Raw genomic sequence first — 16,162 nt, 5'->3', positions numbered from 1 at the left:
TGGTTTTTGCTCTGACATGCACTGTCAACTGTGGGACCTTATATAGACAGGTGTGTGCCTTTTCAAGTCATGTCCAATCAATTGAATTTTCCACATGTGGACTCCAAACAATTTGTAGAAACATCTCAAGGATGATCAATGGAAACAGGATGCACCTGAGCTCAATGGTGAGTCTCATAGCAAAGGTTCTGAATACTTATGTAAATAAGGTATTTCTGTTTTTTATTTTTAATACATTTGCATACACTTCAAAAAAACTGTTTTTGCTTTGTCATTATGTGGTATTGTGTGTAGATTGCTGATAAAAAAAATATTTGTGCATTTTAGAATAAGGTTGTAACGTAACAAAATGTGGAAAAAGTCAAAGGGTCTGAATACTTTCCGAAGGCACTGTATGTATTTCTGATGTGAGAAGGGAGGGGGGCTTATAACACGCCAGGCAATGAGATTAATTTACACATCATCGTTGTGGACAATCTGTGGACAAACTCTGTTATTATTGTCAAGGGCCTCTGTATCAGTTCACATCATGTACAGAAGAGACTTAAAGATGGTAGCTTTGCATTCTACAACTAAAGAGGGAAACCAAACCAAAGCATTGTATTAATACTTGGGGGGGGGGACTAGTACAGGTTTAAACACAAGGAGGGGTTTGGGTGGGGGGGTTGGGAGGGGTGATCGCAGAAGCAAGAATGGGTAGGGACAGAGAAACACACTTACGTGATCTGACATATCCATTATACTTATATTTGGCTGAGGAAAAGTGCAAGAGACAAATGACAGGTTACATGGAGGAAGAGAGTGGTGATGATCATGATGAGGGAGATGGACAGAGACAGACATCCCAGACAAATGTAAAAATAAAATTGTTAGACAATGAATTAGCACTATTTTTAAGCACATCGGTTGTGGCGCAAAATGTGAGCTGAATGGAGAGAACAGTGCAAAACGGCGATGGATGGGGTGAATGGGGAGAATGAGAGTGATAGATTGAATGGGCACAGAGAGAGCTAGGTAAAACAAAGGAGGGGATAACGCTGTGCTTCTGGAAAATGAAACAAAACTGTGGGACGATATCAAAAGCCTCTTTCATGGTTAGGAATCCTTTTCAGATCAGCTGAACTGAACTCGCAGTTAAGCACCACTTCACAAGTAAATCAGCAATGTGTTGAAGTTGTTCCCCTTACATTGAAACTAACCCAATCATTGATTGATTGATCGATCAGGGTTAGGGTGGGTGGCGCTATCAAGAGGGTTTTGTGGAGCTTCATCAAAAGGGTCAGGGCTAAGCTTCCAGGGTGGAGGAGTATTCAATACAGAACGGATGAGCCGAGACTACAGACTGAACAGAACACATACCAAACCCAACCAGAGAGACAGTCACACAAACGTCTACCCATACCTCCCGATAACGCACGAGGGAGGGACAAAGAAACACACACACCACCGTCTGGAGCGGAGCAACCCTAACACACCATAGTTAGTGGCTGTGTCTGAATACCCATACAGTACCTGCGTCCTAAATAGCAGACTGTTTGAGTATGCGAAAAAAAATAAGTATGCAACATTTTGAAAAGGGAAATGAACCAATAACGTGAAACAAAGCAATCACGCATGATGCCTTCTCAGGAGTATCTGAATGTTCAAAAATCAAGTTCGGTTTAAATGCCAGGATGTTATACTAATTTCAGCTCCTAAATCAGTAGAATTTGATGCACACTATTCCACAATGCATTGGAAGAGGTGTGAGTGACAGGCCCTAGTTCTCTTCAAGTAGCCAAACAACTAAACTAGGTTACTTAATTGGGAAGATGCCAAGTAGTGAATCTTCTGCGGTGGTGTTTAAATGTAGGCTAAGTCGTTTTTGTTCTCCTTAAAATGATCACCAGTATCGCATCATAGGCTACAACTTTGAAAACATGTAGCCCCCAAAGTGGATTTATGTTTCCTCTTTGAAAAGTGTTTTGTGTTCTCTTGGTTTTTGTCAGAGCTTTTAAACGAAATACTAAACCATCTTTTGATTTCTGAATGTGTCGGCACCAGGGATTCGGGATGTGGCGGTGTGCGTTATTGATGTAATGTAAATCAGGCCTTTTGATTTGAACATATGGATTGTTTTAGTTTTTTAGGCTAGGCTACCTTTTTATTATTTAATTGATGGATCAAGCCATAGCAGTCATTCTGATCTCTTTCCCAATGATCAGTGCTTTAGTTTGTTATGTTGCTGTCCAGCGGTTCAGAATGTGCAGTGCTTTAGTTTGTTATGTTGCTGTCCAGCAGTTCAGAATTTGCAGTGCTTTACTTTGTTATGTTGCTGTCCAGCGGTTCAGAATGTGCAGTGCTTTAGTTTGTTATGTTGCTGTCCAGCGGTTCTGAATTTGCAGTGCTTTAGTTTGTTATGTTGCTGTCCAGCGGTTCTGAATTTGCCTGAGTAGGCCTATAACTCCATTAGGTAGAATGTGATAGTCTGGCTACAACCAGCCTGAGTAGGCCTATAACTCCATTAGGTAGAATGTGTGAGTCTGGTTACAACCAGCCTGAGTAGGCCTATAACTCCATTAGGTAGAATGTGATAGTCTGGTTACAACCAGCCTGAGTAGGCCTATAACTCCATTAGGTAGAATGTGATAGTCTGGCTACAACCAGCCTGAGTAGGCCTATAACTCCATTAGGTAGAATGTGTGAGTCTGGTTACAACCAGCCTGAGTAGGCCTATAACTCCATTAGGTAGAATGTGATAGTCTGGCTACAACTATAACTCCATTACAACTATAACTCCATTAGGTAGAATGTGTGAGTCTGGTTACAACCAGCCTGAGTAGGCCTATAACTCCATTAGGTAGAATGTGATAGTCTGGTTACAACCAGCCTGAGTAGGCCTATAACTCCATTAGGTAGAATGTGAGAGTCTGGCTACAACCAGCCTGAGTAGGCCTATAACTCCATTAGGTAGAATGTGATAGTCTGGCTACAACCAGCCTGAGTAGGCCTATAACTCAATTCCTATTCTATTCAGTCAATCAGGAGCCTCTACTGTGTTGCGGCCGTGGCATACTGCATACTTTTTACTAAATGGTACGTGCTAAATAGAATGTGATGATGAGTACATAGTATGCAGTTTAAGAATGTAGTACACTAGTATGGGTATTCAAACACGGACACTGAGTCATTCTGAGTCAGCCGTTTGAGTCGGCTATTTCACAGTTCAAAGAGGTATACAAGAGAGAAATTGGATATAGTTATTTGTATGAAGGATACAAGAGAGGGCTCTGGCCAAAAGTAATGTGCAATATATAAGGAATAAGGTCCTACTATATTTCTTTTTATTTAACCTTTATTTAACTAGGCAAGTCAGTTAAGAACAAATTCTTATTTATAATGACGGACGACCCCGGCCATCGCTGGGCCAATTGTGCGCCACCCTATGGGACACCCAATCACGGCTGGATATGATACAGCCTGGAATCAAACCAGGGACTGTAGTGACACCTCTTACGCTGAGATGCAGTGCCTTGGACCAGTGCGCCACTCAGGAGCTCAAGCAATAGGGCACTATATAAGGAATAGGGTGGTTTTATATAAGGAATAGGGTCCTATTATATAGGGAATATGGTCCTATTAAATAGGGAATAGGGTCCTATTAAATAGGGAATAGGGTGCTATTATAGGGAATAGGATCCAATTATATAGGAAATAGAGTGCTATTATATAGGGAAAAGGGTGCTATTATATAGGGTGCTATTATATAGGGAATAAGGTGCTATTATATAGGGAATAGGGCGCTATTATATAGGGAATAAGGTGCTACTATATAGAGAATAGGGTGCTATTATATAGGGAATAGAGTCCTATTATATTGGGAATAGGGTCCTATTTGGGATGAGTCAGACAGTGAGCTAGCTAGCTATATTATCCCTCCCTGCTCTGTTCTGTCTTCAACAGTAAAGGTCACAGTGAAGGCCCAGGGCTGCCCTGTGACACACACCCTCAAACAGGGACCCTAGCTGGCTCTGGCATCTGTCGCTATCGATCTGCCCGCGTCCGCAGAGGCGGCAGGCTAACCGGCTAGCGTCTGAGGGGTAGCGCGACAGAGGAACACGGTTGGGAGAGGGGGGAACCAAGCTTGCCTGGTGGACAGGAGCTGTCAGAGCAGGTTTCGGTGATGCACCAGCAGGGCCAGAGAAATGAAAATGCAAACATAATTTCCACGTCAGGCTGGATAAGGAACGCCTGCTGCTGACACACACACACACACACACACACACACACACACACACACACACACACACACACACCTCCCTTCCTCCGTAAGTAAGACCCAGACTTGCTCACAGCACACAGACCCAGCTCCAGGTCAAAACCCCTTCTCCTGATCCTAACCCCTGCCCCAGCCCCAGCAGGTCCAGGCTCAGCCTCCGGGCCCAGCCTCCGGGCCCAGCCTCCGGGCCCCGCTCCAGGCCCGAACCCCAGATGGTCCCCAGAAAAAGTGTAAGCTGGGACAAACAATACCCTGAGAGATCAAAAACAGTGTGTCCCAAAGATGACCTCCACAAGGCTCCCCTTCTAGATGAATCACTTCTCTTACTAAGGAAGAAGCACAACCACTTCAGATTTAGACACAGCTATGCGTTTCACATGTCTACTATTTCCCCGTTCATGTATATTTCAATTGGCAAACAACTCTGCATAATGTGTGGTCAAAATGTAACATGTTAATAACATACGGCGTGAAGTGCCTCGCAGATATAGTAAATAAATAAGAAAACACTATCCAAAAAGAAACCAGTTATCCAGAGAGGAAAATCCATTTCAGATGTGAATGAAGTCGTGATCTGAGACATCCTATCAGAGACATCCTATCAGAGACATCCTATCAGAGACATCCTATCCACTCTGAAATACAGAAATAAAGACAGAGAGAAAATCCAATGATTGCGATCCCTAACAGACATTGCAACCCTATTCTCTCTCTCCAGAGTAAAACGGGGAAATCCGCGGTTGAAACAATAACAGAGTGTTTTCACCCCTTTCGGTAAAAAGCTGAGGGATGGGGCTGGAGAAATGTAACCACTTGCAAATTCATAGATGGAGCTGATGGTGGCCGAGAGTTGAACTAAGCTCATGAGGTAAGTTATATTCTTCAAGAATCAATGGGTACATATCATTAATTTATAAGTCCAAAAATGGTTGAAGCAAGTGCAGATTTCCCCTTCAAAGAGAACAAGAAGAAATCCAAGGCAGGAAGATTCCCTGAAATCCTAGGAGGGGCTGACGGAGGAGAGAGATCAGTGACTTCCCTAATGGCGAGCTATAGGTGCAGACGGAGAGTAGCGGCCCACCAACCTACAAGAGGAAAAACCAAACTCAACATCAGCCGGTTGACACTAATCTAATCTGAGCTCACTCACAGATGGTGGGAGAATGCTGAGGAGGAAATCAGATGGGGATAGAGGAGCAACAGAGGGCTAAGTTCCCACGCTTTTGAATGCACTGCTCACTGGTTTAATCTGTTTCCACTAGCAATCTGGATGTTGCTAAATAACCAACTAACACACGTAAAAATTTGGATGAAAGAACAACACCCTTGGTAAATGTAAAATAAGCTACAACTTAAAACAGTGACCTATCCCTTTAAGGAAACGGAACATGTTTTCCTGGGTTCCTAATTACTGAGGAAGAGGAGGAAGTCATTTGATGGGACAAAGATCAAGTCTGGGAATAGAGAGCAGGAGTTCTTTCTATTAATCGTGTGGAGTAGCTAGCTCCCTCAATCCCTATCTGTTGGCTGGTTGGGGCTGGATGAGTAACATGGCTGAGGGTCACAATCAGAAGGTAACTGGAAAAGTATATCCAAAGAACTAAACACTCATCATATTCATTGTTTTCTCATTGGAAGATTAACCTATTTCCTATAATAATGAAGAGAGATACACAATCAACAACTACATACCACAATATTCAGACAAGAGTCCTATAATCACATATAATCATGTAATAAGCCACAGCGAGAACCTTGAAGAGAAACATGGTGGAATCTGGCAATGAGGATGTAAACACTGAGAAACTTTAAAGGTACAGTCAGCAAAATTGCATCATACGCAACAGGGCGTGGCCACAAAAGAGGGTGTGATATTGTGAAGAGCCAATAAATCGCTAAGACCCACCCCCCTGGTTTTCCTGGGAAGTCCAATTTCCCATGGACACCAATGGAGAAAACCCACAACGATCTCAAACTGTTTTTTTAAACACAGACTCCCTACCCCTTGCTAATCAGAAAACTCTCTGGTATGTTGTGGTGGACTGTCATTTGAATTGCTTCATGGGAACCTGGTAAAATTAAGTTTGTACGGTGGCTAACAACAGGCTCTGAATGAACTCTCAACATACAGTCAAAGCTACTAACCAATTTTGGAGAAAACCAGTACTCAAATCGTATCCTGATGTCAAAAGCAGATGTGAGTTATACTCCTAAGCTAGTTAATATGTACTACCGGTCAACAGTTTTAGAACTCCTACTCATTCAAGGGCTTTTCTTTATTTTTACTATTTTCCACATTGTTGAATAATAGTGAAGACATCACACATATTGAATCATGTAGTAACCAAAAAAGTTTTATATTTGAGATTCTTCAAATAGCCCTTTGCCTTGACAGCTTTGCACACTCTTGGCATTCTCTCAACCAGCTTCATGAGGTAGTTACCTGGAATACATTTCAATTAACAGGTGTGCCTTGTTAAAAATGTATATGTGGAATTTCTTTCCTTCTTAATGCATTTGAGGCAATCAGTTGTGTTGTGACAAGGTAGGGGGGTATACAGAAGATGGTCTTTTACCAAATAGGGCTAAGTTCATATTATGGCAAGAACAGCTCAAATAAGCAAAGAGAAATGACAGTCCATCATTACTTTAAGACATGAAGGTCAGTCAATACGGAAAATTTCAAGACCTTTGAAAGTTTCTTCAAGTGCAGTCGCAAAAAACATCAAGCGCTATGATTAAACTGGCTCTCATGATGACCACCAGAGGAATGGAAGACCCAGAGTTACCTCTGATGCAGAGGTTACGTTTATTAGAGTTACCAGCCTCTAATTAACTTATCCTCTGAGTTCAAGTAACAGACATATCTCAACATCAACTGTTCAGAGGAGACCGAGTAAATCAGGGCTTCATGGTTGAATTGCTGCATGAAACCAATACTAAAGGACACCAATAAGAAGAAGAGACTTGCTTGGGCCAAGAAACACAAGCAATGAACATTAGACCAGTGGAAATTTGTCCTTTTGTCTGGAGTCCAAGTTGGAGATTTTTGGTTCCAACCGCCGTGTCTTCGTGAGACACGGTATGGATGAACGGATGATCTCCACGTGTATTTCCCATCGTAAAGCATGTAGGAGGAGATGTGATGGTATGGCAGTGCTTTGCTGGTGACACTGTCTGCGATTTATTTAGAATTCAAGGCACACTTAACTAGCATGGCTACCACAGCATTCTGCAGCGATACGCCATCTCATCTGGTTTGGGCTTAGTGGGGCTATAATTTGTTTTTCAACAGGACAATGACCCAACACACCTCCAGGTTGTGTAAGGGTTATTTTACCAAGAAGGAGAGTGATGGAGTGCTGCATCAGATGACCTGGCCTCCCCAATCCCCTGACCTCAACCAAATTGAGATGGTTTGGGATGAGTTGGACTGCAGAGTGAAGGAAAAGCAGCCAACAAGTGCTCAGCATATGTGGGAACTCCTTCAAGACTGTTGGAAATGCATTCCAGGTGAAGCTGGTTGAGAGAATTCCAAGAGTGTGCAAAGCTGTCGTCAAGGCAAAGGGTGGCTACTTTGAAAAATCTCAAATATAAAATATATTTTGATTTGTTTAAAAAAATGTGGGTTACTACATGATTCAATATGTGTTATTCCATAGTTTTGATGTCTTCACTATTATTCTATGAGTAGGTGTTCTAATACTTTTGACTGGTAGTGTACATTTGGAGAATACAAGTTATATTAACTGGCTAGCTAGTTAACTAGCGTTTGCAATGTTTTCAATGGTGGTCAATGAGCGTGCGCTAGCTGACCAGCTAGCAAACAATGGAATAAAAATATACTTTCGGATTCTTCAAAATTCAACAGTCACTGTACTTTTTTTTTTTTTTGAATGAAAACTCTCCTCTTTTGCCATTGCCGTCATTGGCTTCCCGTTGTGTATGATGATGTCATCTTGTTTAGTAGTAAGATAAAGCCCACTGGATATGCTACATATCTACATTATATATGAATATCAGTTGATGAACATGGCTCTCGTCCCTGCACAAGTCAGTCCTGTGTGCGTGAAATAAAATGATCAGGAACAGAACAGAAACACAGTTAGCAAGAAGGTTCCTCTAAAGGCTTGTGATGCCTTCATAAACAAAGCAAGACAAAACAACAACAACAACACAAATAAACAGAAATACATCATCCCTTCAACAAAGTCACATTTTTCTTCACCATAATTATAGATAATATACAGTATTAGAAAGAATATAACACACCAAACACCAACTGTCTAATAGCAGTCTCCACACGAGTGGTTGACGGATGTAGCAGGTGCTAGCCACAGAGCTAACAGCTACAGTAAAGCAGCACCACAAAGCAACACCATCACTGCCACCCAATACAACCCACAGAAAAGATCATAATAAATACTACTCAAAATCAAAAAACAAACATCACAAATACATTTCAAAAAAGCATAGACAGCGCAACAGCAACTATGGAAGCACGCCCCATGGACAACGTTACGGATGAAGCACAAAGGTACATGGTACACACACAGAACAGACATGTAACAGCATGTGTTGGGCGGTGTAACTTACAGGCACGTAAAGTGGTTGCGCAATCATGAACAGAGACAGAGGAGAGTGGGTAGGCCCTCTGTAGGGTGTCCATGTTACTATGTACACTGCCTGACATGCAAGAGCAGTCTCGCTCTGAACGGCCGCAATCAAAACAACATGCCAGTTTCATTTGTTTGTAGGCGGACATCTTGGCTACAGTCATGTTTTGGGATGAGAGGAAGAGGAAAAGCAGCAGGTTAATGGCAAAAGGTGAAATAGTCATCCAGGGAAGCCAGAAGGTTACTCCATAAAGGAGACAATAAGATAATAAATGCAAAGCCTTAGATACCAGCTCACGCAGGCTTGAGCCCCCAAAAAAGACCAGTAAAGGGCACCTACAATCAGGGGTTGGAACTGGTTCAGGAAACACAAAAGAAAACCATAAAAGACCAACAATTTTCAAGGAACAGAAACAGAACCGAAAACGAAAGTCATCTCTAGTATTCCGGAACAGAACCATTATTTTTAAATCTTGAGAAGCGTTTTTTTTGTTCCGAAAATTGTTTTCATGTCTAGTATATAATTCTGTTATCAGTGAAGTTCTGATGCTAGTAATAAACTAAACACATTACAATTCACATCATGATGTTTTAGCGCTTCAAGCCAAGCCCCCTTTATGTCCACCCATCTTTCTCGCTCTCTCCCCACCATTGAAATTTCAGTCGCATCTCGCACCTGCACTTATATGACCAATGAAACATGTAAACATCTACCTGTTCTGTAGCTTCTCTATCCTTGATAATTGGTGGAGTAAATTAATGAGATAAATGTAAAAACTATGTTGATTTGACAGATTAAAAAAATGTACGAAAAGGGTTCTGTTTCAAACAAAATGATCGGAAAATAATTTTGGATCCAACCCCTGCCTAAAATATTAGGGTGCTTCATATACGGCAAGAGTGCCAAACTGCAGTGAGAATTGTGTGCAATATATTACCATGGTCAAATTAAGCTCTTTCAATTTCATCCCAAAGTCTTTTTTTGATCAATAAACTTTTTAACAATTTGAAAGTTGTAGTCCAATTTGGCTAGTCAAAATGGTCTCAGGGTCAAGGGTCAAGCTGTGTCCTAAGGCTGAAAATGCCATAACAGGTATAAAGGCAAATATGACAGTGGGGTAAAGGGAGGAGGGGATAGAGGGGAATGGGTGAGGGGGGGGGGATCATTCAGGGCCAGAGAGTAGCATGGACAATGTCTTCAGCAGCAAACCTCATACAAACATATAATGTTTCATTCAGAACATAACAGATCATAACATCCTCTATCCGTCCGGCTAAAGGTGTGGATCACGTACCTGTATCCCCTCATGCAGCTGCGGCAGCCGTGGTCAAGGATTCATCACACTAATCTACTGGCTAGACTAGCCAGGCCATTCCATGCTAGCAGGACAAGAGTTTCACTACAGCAGCACTCCTCCAGAGAGGCTTGAGAATGGTGTGCATGTACAGTGCATTAGGAAAGTATTCAGATGCCTTGACTTTTTCCACATTTTGTTACCTTACAGCCTTATTCTAAAATGTAAAAAATTGTTTTAATCCCTCATCAATCTACACACAATACCCCATAATGACAAAGCAACAAAGGAATTGTCTGTAGAGGGGCGGCAGGTAGCCAAGTGGTTAGAGCGTCGGGCCAGTAACTGAAAGGTTGCTAGATCGATTCCCGAGCTGACAAGGTAAAAATCTGTTGTTCTTCCCCTGAACAAGGCAGTCAACCCACTGTTCCTAGGCCGTCATTGTAAATAAGAATTTGTTCTTAACTGACTTGTCTAGTTAAATAAACACATAAAACATTTTTTTTTAACGTTTGCTAATTAAAAAAAAAAAAAAAAATCAACCTTTACTCAGTACTTTGTTTAAATACCTTTGGCAGCGATTACAACCTCGCGTCTTCTTGGGTATGACGCTACAAACTTGGCACACCTGTATTTGGGGAGTTTCCCCCATTATTTTCTGCAGATCCTCTCAAGCTCTGTCAGGTTGGATGGGGAGCATCGCTGCACAGCTATTTTCAGGTCTCTCCAGAGATGTTCGATCGGGTTCAAGTCTGGGCTCTGGCTGGGCCACTCAAGAACATTCAGAGACTTGTCCCGAAGCCACTCCTGTGTTGTCTTGGCCGTGTGCCTAGGGTCGTTGTCCTGTTGGAAGGTGAACCTTCGCCCCAGTCTGAGGTCCTGATCGCTCTGGAGCAAGTTTTTATCAATTATCTCTCAGTACTTTGCTCCGTTCATCTTTCCCTCGATCCTGACTAGTCTCCAAGTCCCTGCCGCTGAAAAACATCCCCAAAGCATGATGCTGCCACCACCGTGCATCACCGTAGGGATGGTGTCAGGTTTCCTCCAGATGTGACGCTTGGTATTCAGGCCAAACAGTTTCATCAGACCAGAGAATCCAAGCGGGCTGTCATGTGCCTTTTACTGAGTGGCGGCTTCTGTCTGGCCACTCTACCATAAAGGCCTGATGTGTGGAGTGCTGCAGAGATGGTTTTCCTTCTGGAAGGTTTTCCCATCTCCACAGAGTAACTGCGGAGCTCTGTCAGAGTGACCATTCGGTTCTTGGTCACCTCCCTGACCAAGGCCCTTCTCCCACGATTGCTCAGTTTGTCCGGGCGGCCAGCTCTAGGAAGAGTCTGGTGGTTCCAAACTTCTTCAGTTATTAAGAAGGGTATATGCCACTGTGTTCTTGGAGACCTTCAATGCTGAAAAAAAAATTTGGTACCCTTCCCCAAATCTGTTTCTTTAACACAATCCTGTCTCGGAGCTCTACGGACAATTCCTTCTACCTCATGGCTTGGTTTTTGCTTTGACAGGTGTGTGCTTTTCCAAATCATGTCCAATCAATTGAATTTACCACAGGTGGACTCCAAACAATTTGTAGAAACATCTCAAGGATGATCAATGGAAACTGGATGCACCTGAGCTCAATTTCGAGTCTCATGGCAAAGGGTCAGAATACTTAAGTAAATAAGGCATGTTATTTATTTATTTTTGCTTTGTCATTATAGGGTATATTGTGTGTAGATTGACAAGGATTAAAATCAATTTTAGAATAAGGCTGTAACATAACAAAATGTGGAAAAATTCAAGGGGTCTGAATACTTTCTGAATGCAATGTATTTACACGTTACTGTACATGTACATGATGTATATCACACATTTGAAGCGTGTGTGTGTGTGTGTGTGTGTGTGTGTGTGTGTGTGTGTGTGTATGTATGTGTTAAGATCTTAACCCCAGGAGGAGCGGTAGGTAGTGAAAGCACCTCAGAGCAGCGGTTCTAGATTGCTGTGGCTCTGGTTCAGCGACAGACAACAGTCCCTGGTTCCCATTCTCTCTGTGCCAGGATGCCAACTCACACTAACACGATCACTGAAACACACTTCTCTTTCTGGGGAGAACTATACGTGTACCTTTACTGTTTTAACCACATGTGGCTAGGAGAGTTTGTAGCCAGAGAGAGAATGGAGAGCGAGGCCTGGCCCCATCAGGGTCTGTGTGTCCTATAAACAGCATGCACAAGTGCTTTATAAACATTCATAAGCATGCATAGAGAGATCATAGCGATTAAAGGGTGTGGAGTGGGGTAACTGTTTACAGAGCAGAAACAGTTTGGAGGCGTGCCAGACGCGAGCAGTGAGTGTCATTTCATGCTGAAATATATTATTTGTTTGTTTTCATGCTGAACTCTGAATTTTACTTCTGAGTTTTTTTCTAGGTGGGTATTCAGTTGAACACAGTACGTGTCGTGGTAATTTTGGTTAGCGAGAGATGGGAGGGGGAGATGGAGAACACGACACAACATGACAATGTTTTTGACACAAATGACTTCACACATACCCTTTACCCTGATCTAGCCTACTACAGTATGGACTACGGTGTCCCTTTTAGGACATTCTTCACCACAAGGGTCAACATGAACATGACTGTCTGTGTACATTTTGTCAAAGAAAGGTGATTGCTAACACACACACACACACACACATACACACACACACACACACACACACACTCACACACACACACACACACACACACACACACACACACACTCACACACCACTACACTGTCAGTTTGTTTTGTGTGTGGTTCTGGAAATAAAAGTTTGTTTTCATATGTCACATTCAACATTCCACCAGACAAAACATACAAAGACAGAAGTTAAGTTGAATATCAACAGTGAGAAGGATGTCCTAATGAAACTCATACTTATGGTCACTGGTCCTCTAAAGTGAAAGACAACCCTATTTAGCAAGAATGTGATGAGCCATGTTGACTTTGAATAGTAAATCAAACTTAATCACATATGGATACTTATATAAAATGTTTTTTTAAATAAACTAAAGCCACTTTTATCCGGTTATTGTATCATGTTGCAAAGCACAAATGTAAATAGAGGAATGTAGTTTTTCCTCGAAAGACTCACTTTGTGTTCAGACACATCTCAACCAAACCAAAACACCAAACACCATAAAACACAGCCAATGGTTAATAAAATTATCCCTTTCACTGTTTACTGTAACCATAGAAACAGTATTACCAGAACAGTCATTCCATTAAAATCAATGGGTCGGTGATGGGTGGACCGGGGGCCATACTCTGTATACCCATGAGTGTTCCAGATCAATTACAGTGGTCTAAGGGCCTTTTTTTTTTACCATTCTAGTAATTATGTGTCTATGACTGAAACACACCCTGTTGCTCATAATATTCTTGCTGAATAGGTTTCTGAGGACCTCAGTGTCAGTTTCCTTCGATAAGGCTACATTCAGGACTGTGGCAAGACATCGCCACCTAGTGGCCAACTAGCAGTACAGCAATGAAGCACGCAGTACAGTTAAAGCACTGTCTAGTAAAGCAGTTTTCTTTCACTCAGGGCACTGATGACAGCGAGTAAAAAAGGGCCTGATGAGCATCTAGAATTGAAATGAATTGCAGTGGGGCTGGGGGCGACAATATTTCAATTCTTAATGCACTGGTGAACTCTGGGTAGTGGTACGATTGGAGCTGGGCAGAGTACCAGAGAACTGGGGAGTGGCGACAGGGACTAGAAGCATTGGGGGTGGGGAGGGGAACTAGAAGCATCGAGGGGAGTGGAGGGTGAGGGGGGTACACCAGATTGTTTTGATTGGGTTTTGGGACATTGCTTGCTAAGCTGAATCATTTCCAGAACCTCCCACAAGAACACTTTACGCTTTTCTGAAAATACAGCAGGGTACAAAATAGCCTCAGAGTGAGAAGATTCATTTGAATCTAAATGGTTTCATTTTTTTCTGTCTCCCCCTCCTGATGTCTTGTCTCTCTTAAATCCATGACTAGCATTACCAATATCAATCTGCGTTTGACATTTCAGATTGTCACCACATTCCATTTTCAACTTACTCAGTGCGTGTCATTAGAGAGAGGGTAAGGAGGACTCATGGAGAGCTGAAGACACAAGGCGTAGGATTGGGTTTCTAATACAGATCTTGAGGCAAAAATGTCAAAGAGAGTTCATGCACTTCTCCTATAATAAAATCACTGTCATATTAAGGGAGATAGAGGTTGGGCTAGACTATGAGCCTATGAGGAGACAGACTAGACAATCAGATGTAGGTGTGAGTTTGGGTTCTGCTAAATTCACGTCTGGTCTGAGGCAGGACAGTGTAAAGATGAGAGGCGGGTAGAAGGATGCAAACGTGACGCCGGTAACATGCAACATAGAATACAGCTGGCAGAGAAAGAGAAGAGACACTCGCACTGCACTCTGGTTAGGAGGGAACCGTGTTTTTTTACTCACAGTAAATCACTACCATAGAGTGGTTAAATAAAGTAGTGGTGTTTCCCACCGGCAGCAGGGGAAGGAAATAACATCAACAACATGTCAATGGTCATAAAAACTTGGACAAAACAAACAACAACAGAAACAAAACAGAACTAAAAGAAGACAAACATTCATTCTAGTAATGGAACTGTCATCTCTCTAAATGTGGCCCTCCTGTTGGTAATACAACATTAAATCAGACAGACACACAGAAACTAAAATAATCTAGAATAGAACTGTCTCGTTTCAGGTACAGTAAATATATTGGACCAATGCCTGATTCACACTATAGGGCCAACCCAAACCGTACAGTGCTGGCTCAGATATATATTTTCACATTGTCCATTCCAGCATGGTTGCAGAAACTGTGGTGGATGTGTAACCAGGCCAGCCCAGTACAGCTCAGCTTGCCTCAGTTTGGCCTTATGAGACAATACAGGTCTCTGGTTCTCTCTACCTGACAAACTAGCAGGTCTTTAGTCTGAATAAGTGAGATGACACAGACAAAGGGAAAGGACAGTGGAGATTGTGTGTTTGTTTGGGCGTAGGCTGCTTACTGTAATTGTCGCTGACCCTTCTAGATGTATGGAGACTGCAGGAGGTGTAACTATTTAACATGTTGGGACAAGGGCCCATGTAGGTCAGGTAGTAGTAAGGCCCTTAATGCTTTCAATTCAGCCTATTCAGGAAGTAGACTGAAAATACAACTAACTGTATATTATTTTCCTCAATGAGTTTACTTCCTGAATTGAAAAGCAATTGAGCCCAACCCTGGTAAACATTCTGTAATTCCCAGTCTGATCAATAGTACAAGTTGAGAAAAGGGTCTTATTCCAAATCATCCCCCGCTGGCAGAGGTTTATGGTAGTATGCCTGGACCATTACGGTGTTCTGATTCTGTATGGTTTGACCAATAGGGTATGTGGTTGTCTGACCCCATGAACCCTGAGCAGAGGAAAGCCATTGGTTAATTTATTCTTCCACCTGACTGAGGTCAATACCTCTGCCCATATCACAGAGTCACTATGGTGACCTGACAGCCTCCCTCATCTGCTCAGCTACTCCTGTCACTCAAACTCACTCCATCATTAGCACACTGACAACTCTCTATCTTGGTCCCTTTCTTCCTCCAGACTTCAGTCCACACTTCTAACTAGTTTCATCATTATGATACATAACATGATCAGGTTACATATTTTAGTCATGAAATTAATAAATCAAACTAAATGTGCAGAATGTTGCCTGTACTTCTTTTGGATTTAATAAATAATATCATCATGCATTGATTTTGGATTATACCACAATGGGACTCAAGGTCATCACTGGGGCAATTTCCATTTCAAAGTGTATAATAGCAAAAAATAGAGTTATCACAGTAAAAGGATATTCCTATGAGAAACAGTGAGGGATATGACATCATTCAAATTATAGCACATCCTAATCCTAATTCAGCGACAGTGGGAGGTGGGGGAGGGGTTGGGAGGAGAGGC

General features: G+C 42.2%; 1 protein-coding gene across 27 annotated transcripts in view; it reads right to left on the bottom strand.

The window, feature by feature from the left end:
- Positions 1-16,162, bottom strand: part of LOC115193575 (calcium-activated potassium channel subunit alpha-1) — a 381,356-nt gene that overhangs the window by 50,297 nt on the left and 314,897 nt on the right. For 9 of the 27 annotated variants that reach the window (XM_029752336.1, XM_029752337.1, XM_029752343.1 and 6 more), the window contains one exon: positions 14,649-14,657. The exons of 11 other annotated variants lie outside the window; for them this stretch is intronic. In XM_029752336.1, coding sequence (XP_029608196.1) covers positions 14,649-14,657 — 9 coding nt within the window. Of the gene's footprint in view, positions 1-720; positions 754-8,854; positions 9,029-14,648; positions 14,658-16,162 lie in introns of all 27 variants that reach the window. 7 more of the 27 variants (XM_029752332.1, XM_029752334.1, XM_029752342.1 and 4 more) reach the window with 3 other exon arrangements.

Source organism: Salmo trutta, chromosome 5 (genome assembly GCF_901001165.1).
Source record: "Salmo trutta chromosome 5, fSalTru1.1, whole genome shotgun sequence".
NCBI classification, from domain to species: domain Eukaryota; kingdom Metazoa; phylum Chordata; class Actinopteri; order Salmoniformes; family Salmonidae; genus Salmo; species Salmo trutta.
The sequence above is the reverse complement of the archived record's forward strand: the minus strand, read 5'-3'. Positions and strand labels throughout refer to the sequence as shown.